General features: G+C 52.3%; 2 protein-coding genes across 2 annotated transcripts; one reads left to right on the top strand and one right to left on the bottom strand.

Moving 5' to 3' along the window:
- Positions 1–6,158: 6,158 nt before the first annotated feature.
- LOC121063401 (olfactory receptor 14C36-like) lies at positions 6,159–7,123 on the top strand. Its single transcript, XM_040543823.1, has one exon. It carries the CDS (start codon positions 6,159–6,161, stop codon positions 7,119–7,121), a length of 963 nt encoding a protein of 320 aa, XP_040399757.1. The 3' UTR covers positions 7,122–7,123.
- Positions 7,124–14,654: 7,531 nt separating this feature from the next.
- On the bottom strand, positions 14,655–16,240 carry LOC121063393 (olfactory receptor 14C36-like). Its single transcript, XM_040543816.1, has 2 exons — positions 15,327–16,240; positions 14,655–14,820 (listed from the first exon to the last, which is right to left on the bottom strand). Exons 1-2 carry the CDS (start codon positions 16,238–16,240, stop codon positions 14,655–14,657), a joined length of 1,080 nt encoding a protein of 359 aa, XP_040399750.1.
- Between the last annotated feature and the right edge of the window lie 6,440 nt (positions 16,241–22,680).

Genomic DNA, 22,680 nt, shown 5'->3' with positions numbered 1-22,680 from the left:
GGCAGCAGCTGCCTGGGGCAGTGGCTTTCTCAATGCTGTCCTGCACACGGCCACTACATTTTCCCTGTCCCTCTGCCAAGGCAATGCTGTGGACCAGTTCTTCTGTGAAATCCCCCACATCCTCAGGTTCTCCTGCTCAGATGCCTGCCACAGGGAAGTTGGGCTTACTGCAATCACCTTCTGTTTAGGTGTCGGTTGTTTTGTTTTCATTGTTTTCTCCTATATTCGGATCTTCAGGGCAGTGCTGAGGATGCCCTCTGAGCAGGGCCGGCACAAAGCCTTTTCCACGTGCCTCCCTCACCTGGCCGTGGTCTCCCTGTTTGTCAGAGCTGTCCTGTTTGCCAACCTGAAGCCCCCCTCCACCTCCTCCCCATCCCTGGACCTGGTGTTGTCATTTCTGTACTCAGTGGTGCCTCCAGCACTGAACCCCCTCATCTACAGCATGAGGAACCAGGAGCTCAGATGCAGTGAGGAAAATATTTCTATACATGCTTCTTCCTCATCAATAATGACTTCATTATTGTCATTATTATCATATCCTTTTTTTACATTACACTTATTATCAAAATGTAATATTAGAAATAATCCTAACAGGACTACCTGGTTATTTGGGAAAATGATTTTGGGAGGATGATTTCCTTAAGTATATTTTTATTAATATTTTAACAATATTTTATATTGATAGAAATAATGTTATTCTTATCCTTCTGCATAACAAGTTTTAAAATTTGTTTTAACCAGTCATAGAGTCATGGAATCACAGAATGGCCTGGGCTGGAAAGGACCTCAAAGATCATCTAGTTCCAACCCCCCTACCATGGGCAGTGACACCTCCCAGTAGATCATGGTTGCTCAGGACTCCAAGTGGGGCCTCACAAGGGCAGAGCAGAGGGGGACAATCACCTGCCTCCACCTGCTGCCAACTCCTCTCTTGATGCAGCCCAGGATGCACTTGGCCTTCTGGGCTGCCAGTGCGCACTGCTGGCTCATGTTGAGCTTTTCATGCAGCAGAACCGCCAAGTCCTTCTCTGCAGGGCTGCTCTCAATGAGTTCTTCTCCCAGCCTATCCCCATGTCTGGGATTTCTCCGGACCAGGTGCAGCACCTTGCACTTGGACTTGTTGACCCTCCTTAGGTTCACAGGGGCCCAAATTTCAAGCTTGTCCAGGACCCTTTGGATGGCATCCCTTCCTCTGTTGCATCCACTACAGCCCTCAGCTTGGTGTCATCTGCACACTTGCTGAGGGTGCACTCTACCCCACCGTCCCTGTCATTGATAAAGATATTAAAGAGTACCGGTCTCAGGATAGACCCTGAGGGACACCACTCATCACCAGCCTCCACTTGGACATAGAGCCCTTGACCATCGCTCTCTGGGTGTGACCTTCAAGCCAACTCCTTATCCACTCAATGGTGCACCCATCAAATGCGTATCTCTCCAATTTGGAGACCAGGATGTCATGTGGGACTGTGTCAAAGGTCTTACAGAAGTCCAGGAAGATGACATTGGTCAGTCTTCCCTTGTCGTCTGATGTGGTGATTCCATTGTAGAAAGCCATCAGATTGGTCAGGCACCATTTACCCTTTAGTGAAGCCATGCTGTCTGTCTTGGATCACCTCTTTGTCTTGCATGTGCATTGACATTGATCCCAGGAGGGTCTTTTCCATGATCTTGCCAGGCACTGAGGCGAGGCTCACTGTTCTGGAGTTCCTTGGGTCCTCCTTTCTACCCTTAATCAAAAGGGGAGTGATGTTTTCCTTTTTCCAGTCACCAGGGACTTCACCCAACTGCCAGGACTATTCAAATATGAATTCAAATATTTAAATATGATGGAGAGAGGCTTGGCAACTACATCAGCCAGTTCCCTCAGGACGTGGGGTGCAAGTCATCAAGCCCCATAGACTTGTACGTGTTGAGTTTCATCAGGTGGTCTCGAACTTGCTCTTCACTTACACCAGGTGGGACTTGACCCCCCAACCTCCATCTGTGGGTTCAGGGAAATGAAAGACTTGGGAAGCCTGACTGGCACTGAAGACTGAGGAGAAGACGTTGTTGAGTCCCTCAGCCTTCTCCATGGCTCTCATTACCACTTCACCCTTCTCATCCATCAGAGGGGGTACACTCTCCTTAGCCTTTCTTTTCTGAGCAAAGAATCTATAGAATCCCTTCCTGTTATTCCTTGCATCCCTTGCCAAGCACAGTTCCATCTGTGCCTTGGCTTTCCTTATTCGATCCCTGCACATCCAAAACTGAAGCATGCATGAGGGCCTGGGAAAAAGAACCCTGGACCATAGAAGCCATTGGGGAAACAAAACTTGTAGGTAGGAAGTGCAGTTTTGTGGAGGTGCAGAGCTGATGGACCTATTGTGGAGGATGATCCTAAAGACCTTTGTGCCCTTTTCCCTCCTGACAACAACGCCACTTCCTTCTCAGGAATAGAGAAGCCAACAGAGGTGAGACAGATACTCTGGGATCAAGAATGTCATCAGAAAGCTGATCCCAATAAGCTATGGGGAGGTCAGGAGCAGCCTGGACAAGAGAGATGTGAGATTTTGGGATGGGAAGAAGAGCTTGGCCAGCAGAAATTAATGATTTCATAGAGGGTTCATGTAATGTTGATGCTGCGGTAACACTGACTTAAAACAGTCACATATGGCCCTTACCTTACTTGAACCAGGAATTTTAATCCCTAAACCTAAATGCTACTCCAACACTCTGAAAGGAATCAGTTTTCTTTCTTGTTCACCCTGATCCCTTCTCTTAACACCAGCATTAAAATGCTCTATTTAACCCTAGACTTCTTGGGAGACCTAAAAAACCCTAAACCACAGAGCTTGTCCATACCTTAACCACAGACGTGACACCACAAGCAGAACACCAAACACTCCCACTAAAACTTTGCTTAATCTCTAACCCAGAAAGTGAAAAACAGGTACCAAGGGGGCTAGAGAGAGGTCAGCTCTGCCTCAGGATGTCCTGCCCCAGCAGGAGGAATGTGACTGTGGCAGTGACTGTGAGGTCACTTCTGTCTCTGCAGCTGATAGGGCAGCAGCAGGAACGTGTCACGGAAAGGGACTGTGAGGTCCCTTCTGTCTGTAGGTGGCACGTCACCCTTGGCTTCTCCCTGGGATCGGCACTTTGGGGCTGACATGTGCCAGTGGCCCTGCTAGGCCAGCAGAAGGCCCCTGCTTGGCATGCTGACTGTGGGATCCCCTCTGCGTCCATCCCCACGAGGACCCAGACAGAAAGAAGGCGCGCATAGGGCTTGTCCTGTCCCTTCTGCTTGAGTCCAGCACTTCACAGCACGAGGCACAAGGCTTGGCTGTGTCTAGCCAAGAAGCTGCAAGGCCAGCAGCAGGCCAAGGGCTTGGGAGATGCTGGTGAGGTGACTTCTGTCTGTTTGGCTGACAGGCCGCAAAGAGCCTGATGGGTTGGGATGCCTACTTCAGGAGTGGTTTCCACCCTGATGGAGCTTTCTTTGGTAGTAGCAAAGAGCAGCAGAGAAAAAAGTGCCACAGAATTCACTTAGGAAGGTTGGCACTAGCCATGTGGAAGAAGAAAAGTCCAGGGGAACAACTGGTCTTGCTGCTAGAGCCTGAGGCAAAGAAGACATTAAGTGCCTCAGCCTTTACCTCATCTCTTGTCACCAGGTTTCCCCCCACATCCAATAAAGGATGATGATTCTCCGTAATCCTCCTTTATTAAAATATTTCTATAAAGAATTTATTATTATTATTTTTCTTTTGTCTTTGACAGCAATAGACGGATTGAGCTCTAGCAGGGCTTTGGCCCTTCTAAGTTTGAGCTGCACAGCCCCATAACATTTGGGACACAGCTCCAGCCAAAATGAAACCATGAATGAGAAGGAAGCACAGAAGAGGTGGAAACTGGCAGCCTTCCATCCCCCGCCCTTCTGTGACTCTGTGCTGCAATTCCATTCAGCTGGTTACTCCTGTATTACCCAAACTTCCCTGCAGCTCCTGATGCTGCTGTCTTGTCAAAGATAGCAAAATCACACGAAGGTTGAACTGTCTGTCTGCAGACATTAACACCTGACAGAATGCAGCGTCATTCCAGGGGAACCTTGAGAAACTGCAGGATTTGCAAAAAGGAACATCTTGACCTTTACGAGGAGAAGAGCCCAGTCCTGCACCACAGGAAGAGGAACCCCACCCATCAGGACAGACTGGGACCCTGCTGAGGGAGCAGTGCCCAGGAGGAGGAGGGCCTGGGCACCACGAGGGATGCCATACGAGCAGTGGTGCTGCTCACCAGGAACCAGGCCAGCCTCCTACAGAGCTGCCTTACAAGGAGCATGGCCACCAAGAAGATCTGAGTTATCAGACTCAGCTCAGATCTGGTGTGACACAACAGAGATAAGGATCTACGGCCAACAGGGGAAGAGGTACAGGTCTGGGAGTCCCTAGGACAGCCTGGTGTAGAGAGGATCAAGGGTTCTACCAAGGCTGAAAGTCCCAACAGGACCCAGGACTTTGTGTCTATGGCCATGGCTGTTGTCTCTGCCACTGAGGCCTAGGAGGAGACAGCTTATCGGTAAAGCACCAGGGCCTCATTGCCTCCTCGCCACCACCCATGAACCAGGCAGGGCTCGGACCATTCTCCTGCACTTGGCCATGCACATCCCCATCTCCTCCTGCCCCAGGAAGAGCCCTGAGCAGAGTGTGAAGGGAAAGGATCTCCCTTCCCAGGGGCTGGGGTCAAGGCCTGACCGTTGTGCTTGGTGAAACACACGCAGTTTTCCTACACATCAGGGTCACCTTCACACTGCCCTTGTCTCCTTGTCCTCAGTGCCTCCAATGCTCTGCTCTAACGAGCTCCAAGGGAGGCTGTGTCAGTGCTGGCCCTCAGGGGGACACTGCAGGAAACTCGCCTCTGACTTGGACTTCTGGAGAGATTTCCTCAATTGTCTCTCAGTGTCTGAGGTTCGTGGGCTCCTCCCCAAAGCCCCCCGAGGGGGGATTCCAATGCCTTGGGCTGGGCGTCTGGTGCTGAGCTGGGCCGGGCTCCTGGGACAGAGAGAGCTCCTGGCAAGAGGGCCGTGGTGCAGAGAGAGTGCTCTGCCCACGAGCAGCTCCTCTGCACAGCGCAGCAGGGCTGGGGGCTCTGACCGCAGGTGGCACGGGGAGAGGAGACAAGGAGAGAGGGCTTGGAGGCACTTGGCAGTGGGAGGATGCTGAGAGCTGCCTGCAGGAGAAATCTGCACAGCCCTTGACAAGGGAAGTCTCTGGCTGCAGGGCCATGCAGCTGCATGTCCTGGAAGGGTCTCCTGCTGGGTCTTGTTTCTGGGAGGGCAGTGGGCAATGCAGTAGGCTTTGAGAGTCCTGCTGGGATGCACTGCGAGGTGAGGAAGTCGGGAAGAAGCCCCTCAGAGTGTCATAACCCAGCTGCCCCCGGTCAGACAAGAGCGGGGTGGCCAAGCCTCCTGCAGACACTGCAGGGGATGCAGCTGGGATGCTGGCACACTGCAGCTTTAACATAACTCTCTCTGTGGGGCATTCTCCTGGTTTTCAGGCTGCTCTCCAGCAGGATGCAGCTCTCTCGTGCCATCCTTGTGTTATCCAGGTGCCCCAAGGAGGTGACGCCCCCGTGCTAAGGCCATGCCTGTGCTGCTGGATGGCTGTCTGTGGGCAGCTGGAGTGAGGCCTCTGCAGCCCTGGATAGGAGGGAGGAGCTGAGATCCTGCTGAGACTCCTGAAAACAAGGTGAGGATTCTGTCCTGTTGCACTGGGACAGGGGCTTCCCTGCTTTAAGCTGTTGCCACTTATTTGGAAAAACAAGAGTGTGATCATTGTCCTAAGCATAAGAATATTTGCCTTGCTCTACACTGTGGTTGGATGTGTTCTCTGGAAAACAACTGCAAAGTTTATGGATCTCATAAGTGGTCTGAACTTGAGTTCCCCCATCTTCTCAGCAGGAAGGACTCCTCTGGAGCCCACAGCAGCCCCTGCTCCCAGTGCCACTCTCAGGCAGCGCCAGCCGCAGCTCAAGCAGGAGAGCTGCAGAAAGGTTCTCCTGCAAAGAGAGAGGCTTGGGCTGAGGGTGCTCTAAGACTTGCAACAGGTTTTCCTCTGAGAAGTCTGTTCTAACCTTTTTCTGCCTTATCCTCTCCAACAGACAGCTGTGTCCAAAGTCAGGAAATGGCTAACAGCAGCTCCATCAGTGCGTTCCTCCTGCTGGCATTCGCAGACACGCGCGAGCTGCAGCTCCTGCACTTCACGCTCTTCCTGGGCATCTACCTGGCTGCCCTCCTGGGCAACGGCCTCATCCTCACCGCCGTAGCCTGCCACCACCGCCTCCACACCCCCATGTACTTCTTCCTCCTCAACCTCGCCCTCCTCGACCTGGGCTGCATCTCCACCACTCTCCCCAAAGCCATGGCCAATGCCCTCTGGGACACCAGGGCCATCTCCTATCAAGGGTGTGCTGCTCAGGTCTTTCTGTTTGTATTTTTGATGTCAGCAGAATATTCCCTTCTCACTGTCATGGCCTACGACCGCTACGTTGCCATCTGCAAGCCCCTGCACTACGGGAGCCTCGTGGGCAGCAGAGCTTGTGCCCAGATGGCAGCAGCTGCCTGGGGCAGTGGCTTTCTCAATGCTGTCCTGCACACGGCCACGACATTTTCCCTGCCCCTCTGCCAAGGCAATGCTGTGGACCAGTTCTTCTGTGAGATCCCCCAGATCCTCAAGCTCTCCTGCTCAGATGCCTATCTCAGGGAAGTTGGAGCACTTGTCTTTACTCTTTCCTTAGTATTTGGTTGTTTTATTTACATTGTGCTGTCCTATGTGCAGATCTTCAGGGCAGTGCTGAGGATGCCCTCTTCTCAGGGCCAGCACAAAGCCTTTTCCACGTGCCTCCCTCACCTGGCCGTGGTCTCCCTGTTTGTCAGCACTGCCATGGTTGCCTACCTGAAGCCCCCCTCCATCTCTTCACCATCCCTGGACCTGGTGGTGGCAGTTCTGTACTCGGTTTTGCCTCCAGCAGTGAACCCCCTCATCTACAGCATGAGGAACCTGGAGCTGAAGGATGCCCTGTGGAAATTGATGACTAGATGTGTTTCGGAAGCAGTAAATTTCCATTCTACCTCTGCAGATGACTAATAATGTCAATAACTACAAGAACAGCTAATATTATATATATAATTATTTTGGGGTGTTTTTGTGTATTTATGAGTGTTTTTATTACAGGACTTTCTTTGGTTTCATACAGCTAAAGTTTCCCATTGGAATGATATGATTCATCTCATTTCTTTTAGAATATGTACCTGTGGAGTATAGCTCAGAGACTCTGTACACGAGGAGCCCGTCTCTCTGTGAACATAAACAAAGTGAAGGAGCCTGCACTGCCTTCCTTGTGTGACGTCCTTCCTCTGAGAGCTGCTCTGGCTCTGCAGGGGCAGTGCCATGTGCAGGGCTGCAGAGGAAAAGAGTGCCATGCCAGCAGCACGGCCAGGGAGCACCAGCGCTTGGGGCATGCAGGGCTGCTCTCTTGCCACTGCCACCCTCTCGTGCTGAGCCCTGCTGGTGGGGTCAGGCCCGGCTGCTCCTGTAGCTTGGTGCCAGTGCTGCTGTGGGGCTGTGCTGGGACTGCAGGCAGGGACAGGCAGTGGGCACGGCAGCGGCACAGCTGGCCTGCGCTGCAGCACTTCCCTCCTAAGGGGGGATCTCCTCCAAGGTGGACTGACCAGAGCTCAAGTGCTCAGTCTGCTGTGAGCAGGCAGAGGAGAGCTCTGCAGCCCCAGGGCACGCAGCAGCTCCAGCAAAAGAGTCTGGCGAGTGATTTGACTGCAAGGGCCCTCCTGCCCTAGCATCTCCCAGAACTGGCACGGCACTGGCTCCTGTGTGTCAGAGAGGCTGGGAGCCCAGCAGCAGTGCCATGGGCTGGAAGGATCACAACCAGATCACTTCTACCTGGGCAGATTCTGGGCAAAAGGGGGTGTTTTGTAGGTGTGGTATTATGAGCTCCGTGGTGCCTCAGAAGCTCCAAGTCCAGTAGGAAGCTAATGGCTGTTAAGTGGCCTGTGAGGTGACTTTTTTCTGAAGCAGCTGACAGGTCATCCCTTGACTCCTGGTTGGGATCTGTGCCTTCAGGCTCACATCTGCTGATCTCCATGACAGGCCAGCAGATGCATCTGCTGTGCACACAGTTTGTGAGATCCTCTCTTCCTAAGTACTGGGTTGGCCCCATAGAGGAAGAGGTCTTGGATTGGGGTTGTCATGTCGATGTTTTCAGCTTCTGCCTGAACTCATCCTTCAGGGCTGCTTTTGTGGTGGTGCAGAGCTGCTGGGCACATTGTGAGTGATGCTTCTACAGCCTTTGTGTCCTTCTCCATGCAGGCTTAAGGAGCTGCTTCTTTCTCAGGAGCAGAGTAACCAAGAGAGGTGAGACAGATATTCTGAGTTCATGAAAGCCATCAGAAAGCTGCCTCTAAGAAGATGACTGATATGGGGAAGTCAGGAGAAGCCTGGTCAGGAGAGATGTGAGATTTGGGGGAGGGAAGAAGAGCTTGGCCAGCAGAAGCTAATGATTTTGGAGAGGTAAGAATGCTCAGGTAATGTCGATCCCACCATAACGCAGACTTAAAGCAGACATGTGAGGCCCTTACCCTGTTTTAACCTGTAACATTCATACCTAAATCTAAACGCCACTCCACACCCTGACAGGAATCCACTGCTCTAAGTTTTGACCACAATATCCCTTGAGCCAAAATTAGTCCATAACACCTTTTCCATTACCTTTACTCTGTTCCTCACCCTGATCCCTGCCCTTAACACTAGCATTTAAATGCTCTAATAAACTCTAGTATTCTTGCAGACCTAAACAAAACGCTAAGCCAAAGAGCTTGCCCATACCGTAACCACAGACCTGACACCCCAAGCACAACACCAAACCCTCTCACTCAATATTTGCTTAAGCTCTCACCCAGAAAGGTTTGCCGTAGTCCCTAATGCCATACATGAACAACTAACATCCAAACCCTGTCACCCGAAATCTGATCCCAATAAGATATGGGGAGGTCAGGAGCAGCCTGGACAAGAGAGATGTGAGATTTTGGGGTGGGAAGAAGAGCTTGGCCAGCACAAATTAATGATTTCGTAGAGGTAAGTGGATTCATGTAATGTTGATGCTGTGGTAACACTGACTTAAAACAGTCAGGTATGGCCCTTACCTTACTTGAACCAATAATTTTAATCCCTAAGCCTAAATGCTACTCCAACACTCTGACAGGAATCCATTTCTCTAATGCTTGAACTCAAAGTATCACCTAAAGGAAAACTCAGGCCATTCCCCTTTCCCTTACCTTTACTCTCTTGCTCACACTGATCCCTTCCCTTAATACTACTATAAAAATGCTCTGTTTAACCCTAGACTTCGTGGCAGACCAGAAAAACAACAACAACAACAACAACAACAACAAACATAACAGAGCTTACCTAACCACAGAACAGATACCCACAGAACACCAAACCTTCCCAGTAAAGTTTTGTCCACTCTCTAACCCAGAAAGGTGAGCCTTAGTTGCTTGGGAACCCTGCCACTATAACTTTGCTTAAACTCTAACCCAGAAATTGAAAACCAAGTCCCTAGGGGACTAGAGAGAGGTCAGCCCTGCCTCAGGATGTCCTGCCCCAGCAGGAGGAATGTGACTGGGGCAGTGACTGTGAGGTCACTTCTGTCTCTGCAGCTCATAGGGCAGCAGCAGGAACGTGTCACGGAAAGGGACTGTGAGGTCCCTTCTGTCTGTAGGTGGCACGTCACCCTTGGCTTCTCCCTGGGATCTGCACTTTGGGGCTGACATCTGCCGGTGGCCCTGCTAGGCCAGCAGAAGGCCCCTGCTTGGCATGCTGACTGTGGGATCCCCTCTGCCTCCATCCCCACGAGGACCCAGACAGAAAGAAGGCCCGCATAGGGCTTGTCCTGTCCCTTCTGCTTGAGTCCAGCACTGGACAGCACGAGGCACAAGGCTTGGCTGTGTCTAGCCAAGAAGCTGCAAGGCCAGCAGCAGGCCCAGGGCTTGGGAGATGCTGGTGAGGTGACTTGTGTCTGCTTGGCTGACAGGCCGCAAGGAGCCTGATGGGTTGGGATGCCTACTTCAGGAGTGGTTTCCACCCTGATGGAGCTTCCTTTGGTAGTAGGAAAGAGCAGGAGAGAAAAAACTGTCACAAAGTGCACGTTTGTGACAAGGTTGGCACTGGCCACGAGGAGGAAGAAATGTCCCTCAAAGGGTCGCGCAGTGGTGACAGAGGTCACTGAAAGAGAGCTTATGATCAGACCCAGGCTTTCTGTTCATCAAGGAACAGCTGATGAGGGTTGATGAGACATGGGTGAGATGATGGAAAGTCCTGGATGAGAGCAGGGTGGTGGACAGAGATGGGTGTCTGCAGACTTCAAGGAAATAGGGCAAAGAGTGGAACAGCATAGGAAAGCCTGCAGAGGAGAAGGCAGAGGGTGCTGGCAAGAAGGGAAGGCCCCAACAGCCCTGACCTTTTTGTCCCTTTGGCTAGAGCTTCTGAGGAGACGAGATATAGTCATTGCAACGGGGCCTCACTGCTTCCTTGATACCCTGTGCAGGGGTGGGGAGGTGTCATAATGAAGTTCTTCTCGTGGCATCACACTGCCCACCACATCCTACAGACCCCAAGAAGAGCCCTGAGCCACACGTGGGGGTGCAGGATCTCCCCTCCCAGTGGCTGGGGTCAGGCCTTGGCCCTTCTGCTTCACCAAAACCAACCAAGACTTTTCTCAGCACAGCGCTTTGCCTGTCTGCAATCATGGCCTCCAGTTATCTGCCCTAACAAGTCCCTGGGGAGGCTTTGTTAGTAACAGCCCTCAGTGGGGCCCATTAATACTCCAAGTCACTTCAACTTTTCCTTCTGACTTTACTTTCTCAAGCGGTTGCATCATTCTCCTCTCACTACCCAAGTTTCATTAACTCAGCACCAAAATACACCATGGAACTCATTAAAACAGAGAAAGTCCTAAACAGCCATATCTCTCCCACAGTTTTCTTCAAGTCTTCAAGACTTGTGCAGCTAATTGACGAGCTTTCACAGTGTAGTTAAGGAGGAAGATTTCAAAGAGCATCTAATAGAAATCTTTCCTCATTTTAAAGGCTGAATTTTGTTGCATTTCAGTTTGGAGCATCCTTTTCCTATAGATATTGGTCTTGGGTTCCTCCTTTGAAGCCCTGCCTATGTAGGAAGAGCAGGGTTTTTCCTATTTAAAACCAAACAACAGGAAATCATGCTGCAATTTTCAAAAAAATAAAAAATAAACAAAGTTCAAGTTCCTCATTTTGTTGCCTCCAGTGAAGTTTACCTTCCCAAAAGGATGACAGTACATGATCTATTTTACACTGATTAATAGGAAATTTAAAATAATTGTGTTAATATTAATCCATATCATACAAATTCAATGAGAAACGATGAGTTTCTTGCTAAGGAAACCATTAGACAGACGGCTGAGAGATGGGCGAGCTGGAACTCACTGAAACTCAAAGCAGCAACTGGGTTGGTGAGAGCGGTCTGAATGATCAAAGAGTAAGGGGAGGGCAAAGCAGGAGAACCATGGGAAGTGCATGGGTCCAGACAGGCAGCTGGAAAGGGGACATTCAGCTTGTTCTGTGTAATCAAGTCAGGTTTTGTGCCTGGAAGATGAGGGAGCACACCATGATAGACAAAGCGATGACAATGCAAGTACAGGTGAACACCAGTATTTCTTCTTCTGCCATGAATATAGATCATGGAAATTCACATTTCTTCATGATAGAAATTACACTTCACGTGAGACTTTTTACGGAAGGGATTGAATCATTTGAGCTGATGAGTGGTTGCTTTATTAGTTAAGTACTAAAAGAAATACTGGGTATTCAGGCAGAACTTTGCTGTCTAACCATAAGCATAACCAGGGAAACCTCCTGTGGCCCCGCTGTGTTTGAGGCAGTTCCCTGAACCGGCAGATGTCAGAAAAGTCCTGCAGGAGACCGGAGCCGTTTGGGAAAATCAGGTGGAGCCAGGTGGAGTTCTCAGGGCACCTCCACTGCCAGCAGTGGTCTTTGTCCCTGTAACTGCAGCCCAGCCCAGCACAGGAAACCCCTTCAAAGACAACACCCTAGTTCACTGGGTTCCTGGGATTGACTTAGATTTGAAACAGCCATTGGGAACCTGAGATACTTTCCCTTATTCCTGCTAGACACTTGAACATCCATTTACCTTCCTGGGCCACCTTTAGCAAATTCAGGCTGAGAAAAACTCAAGTATAGCACGCTTCAAATGGCTGAGCCAGAACCCATCAGCTTGCCCCACTTTGGAAATGGTCTCTGTCCAACTGAGGTTTTGAAAGTGAAAATGTGAAATGAGCCGTCAGGTCAATGCGCAGAGTAAGGGAAAGTCACACATATTGTGCTGGAGTGTCAGAAGGCAAAAAGCACTGCATTGTGCCTCAGAGTAATCAAGGAGACCTAATCCAGTTCATCTGTGAGATAAAGCAGAGTGAAGGACGTTGAGTTGTTGTCCTAACATGAAGAAGGATGTACAACCCTGGTGAAAGAGCTGTCTTTTTGTGCCATCACCAATGCCAATTACACAAGAACTGTATCAAATAAAGGTAACAAGCCCCACCCTGGCTCTGTCACCCCACAGGGCAGGGGAGGGGGAGCTGACAGCCAAGGGATGCAATTCGGTACAGGAGGTGGGGCCCAGCAGAGACAAGGAGCCAAGGCAGTAGCTGCGGGAGGCCAGGAGAAGCAGCCCAAGGGGTGGTGCTGCTTGTGAGGACACGTTTGTGCCAGCAGCCTGAGTGGGCAGCAGCTGTGCGCAGGCGAGGGGAGGCCAGGAAGCGCATGCCAAGAGCCCTCCTGCCAGCAGAGACAAGGCCGGGGCCGAGGGCAAGGGGAGGGGCAGGCCCAGGGCAGGGGGCTGCAAGGGCCATGCTGAGCTCCCTGCCCCTGCAGCAGCCGCACTGGCCCTCAGCAGACGTGCTGGCCGGAATGCACGGGGAGGTGCTGGCGTGCATCAGAGAGCAGCAAGGAGGGCGCTGGAGAGGGCCGGGGCGAGGCGTGTGGCAGAGCCCCATGCAGGGGCTGGCTGGGGGTCCCCTCTGCTGCAGCCACTGCATGCAGCGTGGCAGGAGGAGGGCAGGCAGGGCTTGTGGCCACGGGACATAGCCTGGCCCTGGACGCTCCGTGAGTGCCGTGCAGGTCCTGGCAGGCTGCAGTGAGGGGACGAATGCCCTGGCCCCCTTCCTGCTCTGCCCAGGCCAGCAAGGGCCCACAGCGGCCTCCTGTCCCCTGCCCCTGCAGCTCTGGGCTCCCTTCCCCAGCCCTGGCTCTGCAGCACCAAGCCCTGCTGGGAGCCCTCCCCTGCATGCTGCCACCGCTCCCTGACGCTGCTGGTGCCCTCTGCCGGGCACTGCCCAGCCCAGCGCAGCCCCTGCCCACCTCTCCCCACCTCCCGGACCTCTCCCCAGCCCAGCAGCCCAGGCTGGGCTGGCCCCAGGGCAGTGCCCACCGCAGGCTGCTGCAGGGCTCTGGGCACGGCCACCACAGCCCCAGCCCCTCGCAAGGCACCGCAGCTGCTTGGACAAAGGCGGCTCTGGGCGTCCCCAGCAGCCCCCGGGCTGGGGCCAGCCACGGCTCAGGAGATGGAGGGCCGTGAAGCTGCAGGAGCCCTGGTCTCCTGCCTGGGAGATCCCCAGCCCAGAGTGCCTGTGCCCCGCAGGGCCAGCCCCGCTCCCCAGGCCAGCACAAGAGGCCTGGCTCAGGCACAAAGCAGCCTGCCCCGTTCAGGTGTCTGCACAAAGAGCTTTCCCTTTCTCCTTTACCCATCTGTGCAGGCCCAGAAATGCTGCCCTGCTCTTCCCCAGGGCCACCCCTGCTCCCAGAGAGCCTTGCCCAGGGCGGTGTGTCCGTGCTGGCCAGGCTGGCCATTGCTGCTTCCCTCCCCGTGCTCCCCACAGAGCCCCGAGCTGGCAGTGCTGGTCTTCAGAGCCAGGGGTCTGTGTCGCCCTGGCACCCCCAGGGGATTCCCCAATGCCCGTGCTGCTCAGGGTGGGCAGCAGACCCAAGTCAGTGGGGCTCTCTGCTGCTGAGCCCCTTTCCATCTGCCCTGGCGTTTCAGTAGCAGAGGGCAGCGCTTGGCAGGGCCCTGGGGTGTCTCAGAGCTGAAAGGGCAGGCAAGTGGTGTCCTAGATCCAGCTCGTGAGCTTTCAAAGGAGCTGTCCTGAGCCACAGTTGACTCTTGGGTAACTTTGCCTGCTGGCTCCTCACAACCCCTGCGGGCATGGCAGAGCCCTCCTTAACCCTTCGACTCCTGATGTTCAGCTTTTCCTTGTAACGAAACGCTCTAACTTGTATCATCAACCATTACATGAGGAACTCACTGCCAACCCATGCTTGCACACTGTCCCTGGAGATCAACTGACATCTCCTGGCACAACCAGATTCCTCTCCAAGATGCCATTTGCCATCAGACCCAGTAGCAGTGGGACAGTCCCAAGCAGATAATTCAAGGGCCAGTTATTGTTTGTTGGGCCATAGGCAAGCAAGAAGGCAGCTCCCAGTGCAGCCCTTGGTCCTTCACTGACCACTCGGGGGTTCTGATCCATTGTGAGGCCCAGAAAAGCAAGAGGTCTGTTCAGGAAGCAGCTCCTTGGGTGTATTCCTGAAACCAGGTTTGCAAGAGGCGTGCAGAGATATTGAAGAGATGACGATGTAGAGATAACAGGACTGTCACCAACATACAGGAGATCTCAGGGCTTATCCAAATAGAAGAAGCACAATGTGGAAGCCAGAAGAGAGCAGCAGTGAAAAGGCCACGTCCTGCTGCTGGCCATGGCCATGGCTCCAGGGAAGCAGCAGCCCCGACCCGAAGGCAGCAGAGAGGCAGAGCCCAGCGGGCAGTGAGGGGCAGCCCCGAGGGCCACTAGGGCCGCTCCTCCCTGTGGCAGCTGGGCTCTGGGCCCTGAGCCCCTCCTGCGTGCTGGGGCTGCTCCCCCAGCTCCAGAAAAGATGGGAAGGGATGGAAGCTGAGACCAATGAATTTCTGCTCGACTCTTCTTTGTCTTTATCTAAACGGGAAGCCCACTTCCATAAGTACATGAGATACTTGGATCAAAAATAAAATAGAATGATAAACACATAGGATACTAAGTAGATCATTTCTGAATGAAAATCACAAGGTTCAGAAAAGAGTATAAAAGTAAAGTAAGACTGTTCTAACACTTGTTAAGAAAAAAGAAAAAAAAAATCAACAACAAATAAAGTGTCCTGTTAGGACTTTGCGCCCATTATTAATGATGAAGAAATGTATCTAAAGAGTTTCCTCAATGCATCCTTGAGCTTCTTATTTCTCATGCTGTAGATGAGGGGGTTCATGGCAGCAGGAACCACAGAGTACAGAACTGCCACAACCAGGTCCAGGGATGGGGAAGAGATGGAGGGGGGCTTCAGGTAGGCAAACATGCCAGTACTGACAAACAGGGAGACCACGGCCAGGTGAGGGAGGCACGTGGAAAAGGCTTTGTGCCGGCCCTGCTCAGAGGGCATCCTCAGCACTGCCCTGAAGATCTGCACATAGGACAGCACAACGAAAACAAAACAACCAAAGACTAAACAGGCACTAACTACAATAAGCCCAATCTCCCTGAGGAATGACTCTGAGCAGGAGAGCTTGAGGATCTGAGGAAGCTCACAGAAGAACTGATCAAGCTCATTACCTTGGCAGAGGGGCAGGGAAAATGTATTAGCTGTGTGCAGGAGAGCATTGAGAAAGCCACTGCCCCAGGCAGCTCCTGCCATCTGGGCACAAGCTCTGCTGCCCACGAGGCTCCCGTAGTGCAGGGGCTTGCAGATGGCAACGTAGCGGTCATAGGACATGACGGTGAGAAGTGAATACTCCGCTCCAACAAAGAAGACAAAAAAGAAGACCTGTGCAGCACATCCTTGATAGGAGATGGCCCTGGTGTCCCAGAGGGCATTGGCCATGGCTTTGGGGAGAGTGGTGGAGATGCAGCCCAGGTCGAGGAGGGCCAGGTTGAGGAGGAAGAAGTACATGGGGGTGTGGAGGCGGTGGTGGCAGGCTACGGCGGTGAGGATGAGGCCGTTGCCCAGGAGGGCAGCCAGGTAGATGCTCAGGAAGAGCGCGAAGTGCAGGAGCTGCAGCTCCCTCGTGTCTGCGAATGCCAGCAGGAGAAACTCACTCACAGAGCTGCTGTTGGGCATTTGCTGACATTGGGCACAGTTGTCTGTTGAAGAGGAGAAGGCAGAAAAAGGTTAGAACAGACTTCTCTGAGGAAAACCTATTGCAAGCCTTCGAGCACCCCCAGTCCAAACCTCTCTCCCTGCAGGAGAACTTTTCTGCAGCTCTCCTGCTTGAGTTGCGGCTGGTGCTGACTGAGAGTGGCACTGGGAGCAGGGGCTGCTGTGGGCTCCAGAGGAGTCCTTCCTGCTGTGCAGGAGGAGGGAGGCAGGAACATGGGGGAAACTCTGCTCCATTCTACTTGTCGTTTATTGCAAACAAGCCATCTGAACACAGAGCTGAGCTGTAGGGATTTTGTTTGCTTTATTTTATCCCAGTAGCCCCTGTAATGGTTAGGATAGGTATTGAATTGGTTGAATGCCCTCACATTTCCTGTACGCTCCTGCTGATATTTGATGGGAGTGTCCATTAGTGAAGACTGAGAAGAGCACTTCTGTCCACCAGTCCTGTTGTCAGCTGCCTTGTGTCGCCCCTCTCGGAGCTGCACTATCATCCCATTCAGGTGTTTCCCTGAGAAGAAACAGGAGAATTGTGCTGAGGGAGAAGGGCCACAGCAAGCCAGATGGAGCTTGGGAGCTTCTGTTCTTTCCATGGCTGCAGGAGCTGCGGGGCAGCTGGCAGAGAGCCCGGCATGGCCAGGCAGGGCAGGGTGTTCTGGGCTGTCCGGGGGCCCCTGGCTTAGGGCACTCCGAGGGGCTTCTGCCAGACTGCCTCACCTCGCAGTGCCATCGAGCAGGACTCTCAAAGCCTACTGCATTGCCCACTGCCCTCCCAGAAACAAGACCCAGCAGGAGACCATTCCAGGACGTGCAGCTGCATGGCCCTGCAGCCAGAGACTTCCCTTGTCAAGGGCTGCGCAGATTTCTCCTGCAGGCAGCTCTCAGCATCCTCCCACTGCCAAGTGCCTCCAAGCCCTCTCTCCTTCTCTCCTCTCCCCGTGCCAGCTGCGGTCAGAGCCCCCAGCCCTGCTGCGCTGTGCAGAGGAGCTGCTCCTGGCCAGAGCTGTCTCTCTGCACCACGGCCCTCTTGCCAGGAGCTCTCTCTGTCCCAGGAACCTGGCCCAGCTCAGCACCAGACGCCCAGACCAAGGCATTGCAATCCCCTCTCGGGGGGCTTTGGGGAGGAGCTCACGAACCTCAGGCACTGAGAGACAATTGAGGAAATCTCTCCAGAAGTCCAAGTCAGAGGCAAGTTTCCTGCAGTGTCCCCCTGAGGGCCAGCACTGACACAGCCTCCCTTGGAGCTCGTTAGAGCAGAGCATTGGAGGCAGTGAGGACAAGGAGACAAAGGCAGTGTGAAGGTGCCCCTGATGTGTAGGAAATCTGGATGTGTTTCACCAAGCACAAGGGCCAGGCCTTGACCCCAGGCCCTTGGAAGGGAGATCCTTTCCCTTCACACAGTGCTCAGGGCTCTTCCAGGGGCAGGAGGAGATGGGGATGTGCATGGGCAAGTGCAGGAGAATGGTCCGAGCCCTGCCTGGTTCATGGGTGGGGGCGAGGAGGCAATGAGGCCCTGGTGCTTGAACGATAAGCTGTCTCCTCCTAGGCCTCCGTGGCAGTCCTGGGTCCTGTTGGGACTTTCAGCCTTGCTACAGACCTTGCTTCTCTCCACACAAGCCTGTCCTAGGGACTCCCAGACCTGCACATGTTTTCCTGCTGGCTCTAGACCCTTGTCCATGTGGTATCTCACAGGATCTGAGCTGAGTCTGATAACTCAGATTTTCTTGGTGGCCATGCTCTTGTAAGGCAGCTCTGTAGGAAGCTGGCCTGGTTCCTGGTGAGCAGCACCACTGCTCGTATGACATCCCTCGTGGTGCTCAGGCCCTCCTCCTCCTGGGCAGCAGAGCTTGTGCCCAGATGGCAGCAGCTGCCTGGGGCAGTGGCTTTCTCAATGCTGTCCTGCACACGGCCACTACATTTTCCCTGCCCCTCTGCCAAGGCAATGCTGTGGACCAGTTCTTCTGTGAAATCCCCCACATCCTCTAGCTCTCCTGCTCAGACACCTACCTCAGGGAAGTTGGGGCACTTGTCTTTACTCTTTCCTTTGTATTTATTTGTTTTCTTTATATTGTGCTGTCCTATGTGCAGATCCTCAGAGCCATGCTGAGGATGCCCTCTTCTCAGGGCCGGCACAAAGCCTTTTCCACGTGCCTTCCTCACCTGGCCGTGGTCTCCCTGTTTGTCAGCACTGACTTGTTTGCCTACCTGAAGCCTCCCTCCATCCATTCCCCATCCCTGGACCTGGTGGTGGCAGTTCTGTACTCGGTGCTGCCTCCAGCAGTGAATCCCCTCATCTGCAGCATGAGGAACCAGGAGATCAAAGATGCAGTGAGGAAAATATTTCTATGCATGCTTCTTCATCATCAATAATGACTTCATTATTGTCATTATTATCCTGTCCTTTTTGTCATTATACTTATTATCAAAACGTAATATTAGAAATAATCCTAACAGGACTACCTGGTTATTTGGGAAACTGAGAGAATGATTTCCTTAAGTATATTTTTATTAATTCACAGTGCTGTGAATACAAAATGTGTAGTTAGCGTGGTGCAAAGTCGCTCCCCCCGATCCCAAGCCGCCCCAGGCGAATAGGGGCCGGTTGCCGGGCAACGGGGAGGCGGGCTTTCGAGAAGGCGAGGTCGCGGCCGCGGCCCCTGGTCGCCTCGGGCCGCCGGTCGCTCTGACGTCAGAGGCTCACGCTCGGCCGAGAACGGCGTCCGGGTCTACCCGGAAGCCGAAGGACGCATGCGCGCGCATGTGCAAAGGCATCCGTCTGTCGGTCGGTCAAGCGATTGCCGAGTGGGTCCGTCCACACGAAAAGCATCGAAACAGAAGTGGCTCCCAGCAGGGACACGGGCAGGCAGCAGGGACATAGGCAGGCGGTGAGAGGGAGCTGCTGCCAGAAATGCTGTGCGAGGGAGGGCTCAGGCACCTCCCTGCCAGCCCCTGCAGGGCAGGCGCCTTCCCTGGGACACCCCCTGCTCTCCTCTCCCACCAGCACAGCCTCTGCCCTCAAGCCCCCGCTGTCCCCAGCAGGAGCTGCCTCCTCTGCAGGCAGAGCTGCAGCCCAGGAGGGTCTGCTGAGTGTCCGTCTGTCCCTCCCTGGCCTTGCCTCCCCTGGCAGCAGCACGCTGCCATTCCTCCTGGCTTCTTCATACTGCCAGGTTTGTTTAACCAATTCATCCACTGCGGGTTCCTCATGGTCTTTCCAGTGGAGGTGCCTCCTGCTCTAGAGGCCTGCTCATATCCTCCCACTCTCCCTGCCACTCCTAGCTATCCTGCCTCAGGACACATCTCTGGATGACACTCTTCAGTGTTTGTTTAACCTTCGACAAAAGCTGAAGTGTATTCAGGAGACATAACGAGAAGAACATGCTGGTCTGAACATCGCAAGGATAGTCGAAGTTTTGGAAAGCTACCATAACACTCCCGGAGGAGAAGAAAGGGAGAGCGAACAAGGGGGGAAAAAACACCTTCCCCTGACCCTACCTCAGAAACTATTAACAATTACACCTTTCACACTTTCTCTTCAGGGAGCCAATCTACAGAGGGGTCAGGGGAAAATGTCCAACAAGAGTTTCTTTCTTTGAAGTTATCTCCTTGAAGCTATAACTTCTGGGAATCTAAAGGCTTTTGACTTGCGTATTGTGAAAACAGCATTTCTTCTATGGACAGCACATTCTCACAATTTCCACTTAGTGAAAGTAACACTAATGCCACCAGTATCTATCCAGATCTGTTTCTACTTACCACAAGACATCATTTGAGTTCACATTAAGGCACCTTTTAACACAGTCTGTTGTTCCATCTTAACAAATACTTAAGAACATCCTTCAAAGTCAGGCTTACCTGTAAGCACTTGAGCTTCTGAGGTTTTTTTGTTTTTAATTATTATTATTTTATTTTATTTTTAAGGGCTGGAAAGGGAGCTTAGAATCCACGTAGGTAGTTTCACTGAAAACAGACAAGGTGAAGGAAGTACTCAAACTCCTCAACATTAAACAACTGTAGAACCCAGGAACACTTACCTGCCAGCTTCTGAGCTTGAGTCACTTCCCAACTACTTCACAGTGAGGTCGTACCACCAGGGTTTTACTGCACTAAGACACCACCAACATAGCTAGCTCCTAGAGTCACTAAAACTATTTCACAGAGATGGTAGAAAACATGAAGAAAAAGCAGCCTGCTGGGGAACACTGAGTCCATTTCACCACAGTAGAAACACACCCTAGAGAACACAAGCCTCCAACTCCCCTGGGAAGGCAACTCCCCACAGCTCCTCATGCTTCCTATAGAGCAAAGGTCAAATGATCCACACCTGGCAGATTTCACTTAACAAGGGTGGAGCCAAGAGACCTTGTGGAAGAGGCTCATCTACCTGGCTTCAGTCTTTGAAGGTCAGTCACTCCTTATCGCTAATAGAAATAGCCTGAGATGGGGCTCAGTGGTTAGAGTTGACCTAATGAATTACCTACAAAAGGTGCACAAGGGTCACATTTCTGTTAGTCATTCTGTGAGGAAAATTAGTACAGAGCCTCTTAAAATCAATCAATCAATCATCCATTCAATCAACCAATCAATCAATTTATAAATAAATAGGAGAAATAAAAGGAAAAAGAAAATGACCTTAAAGGCAAAATTGCTATCATAGATTTTCTTCTGTCTAGTCACGGCAGATAAAGAATATAGCAATCAGAATTACTTTTCTTGACATTAATGGTATTTAAATTTGCTTTTCTGAGATCTCTTCTTTCTGTAGGACTTTTCAAAATCTAGCCCCGTGACCTCTGACTACACTATTTACTTTGGCTGCCTATAAACTCTCACGTATAAATGCCAGGATCCGGATCCTCACTCACTATTCACGTCAAGGGCTGGGCTGAAGGTTTGGGCTTTAATTTGGTTTCATGCCTACATTGCTGTTTCCTGGCAGGTCATGGGAAGAAGTTTGGCTGGCTTGGGGGAGCTTATGTACACGTGGCTTTTAGGCTGCAGCCAAAGTGTTCCTCTAGATGTGGAAGTTTGAAGAGGGTTGCAGTCTCCAAGCTCAGATACAACCACATTTTAGTCTGGCGCAACTGATCTTTGTGTTTCTTGCCCTAGCTGTTCCTTCACCTCCTCTTCAGAGACAAGGACACGCGTCTCTTTCGTGCTTCTTCGTTAGGAAACAAAGCGGGAGAGATTAAAGCCTCTTTCTTCAAGTCAGTAAGATACTGGGCTCCAAAGATGGTGAAGGGCCTAGAGGGGAAGATGTATGAGAAGCGGCTGAGGTCACTTGGCCTGTTCAGCCTGGAGAAGAGGAGGCTGAGGGGAGACCTCATCGCAGGCTACAGCTTCCTCAAGAGGGGGAGTGGAGGGGCAGGCGCCGATCTATTCTCTTTAGTCACCAGTGATAGGACCCACGGGAATGGTGTCAAGCTGAGGCAGGGGAAGTTTAGGCTACACATCAGGAAGAGGTTCTTCACTGAGGGGGTGGTCGCCCACTGGAACAGGCTCCCCAGGGAAGGAGTCACTGCACCAAGCCTGTCGGAGTTTAAGAAGAGTTTGGACTGTGCTCTCAGTCACATGGTCTGATTTTTGGCTAGACCTATGTGGTGCCAGGAGCTGGCCTTGATGATCCTTATGCATCCCTTCCAACTCGGGATATTCTATGATTATTTTTTTTGTGACTTATTCCCATTGTAACAGCACAGATGCAGCTAACTGCTTCTGGAAGACAACTGAAACAGCTTCTTCAGTGCATGCTTGAGCTCCTGGTTCTTTATGCTGTAGATGAGTGGGTTCACTGCTGGAGGTACCACCGAGTACAGAACTGACACCACCAGCTCCAGGTGTGCTGAGTAGATGAAGGGGGGCTTCAGGTGGGCAAATGTGGCAGTGCTGATAGACAGGGAGACCACAGCCAGGTGGGGGAGGCACGTGGAAAAGGCTTTGTGCGGGCCCTGCTCAGAGGGCATCCTCAGCACGACCCTGAGGATCTGAATATAGGACAGCACAATGAAAACAAAGCAAACAACACCTAAACAGAAGCTAAATGCAATGAACCCAACTTCCCTGAAGTAGTCTGAGTCTGAGCAGGAGAGCTTGAGGATCTGGGGGATCTCACAGAAGAACTGGTCCACAGCATTGCCTTGGCAGAGGGGCAGGGAAAATGTCGTGGCCGTGTGCAGCACAGCATTGAGAAAGCCACTGCCCCAGGCAGCTGCTGCCATCTGGGCACAAGCTCTGCTGCCCACAATGGCAGCGTAGCGGTCGTAGGACATGACTGTGAGAACATAAAATTCTGCTCCAACGAAGCAGACAAACAGAAAGACCTGTACAGCACACCCTTGATAGGAGATGGCCCTGATGTCCCAGAGGGCATTGGCCATGGCTTTGGGGAGAGTGGTGGAGATGCAGCC

This window comes from Cygnus olor, unplaced genomic scaffold (assembly GCF_009769625.2).
Source record: "Cygnus olor isolate bCygOlo1 unplaced genomic scaffold, bCygOlo1.pri.v2 scaffold_78_ctg1, whole genome shotgun sequence".
NCBI classification, from domain to species: domain Eukaryota; kingdom Metazoa; phylum Chordata; class Aves; order Anseriformes; family Anatidae; genus Cygnus; species Cygnus olor.
This window is presented reverse-complemented; position numbering and strand designations above follow the sequence as displayed.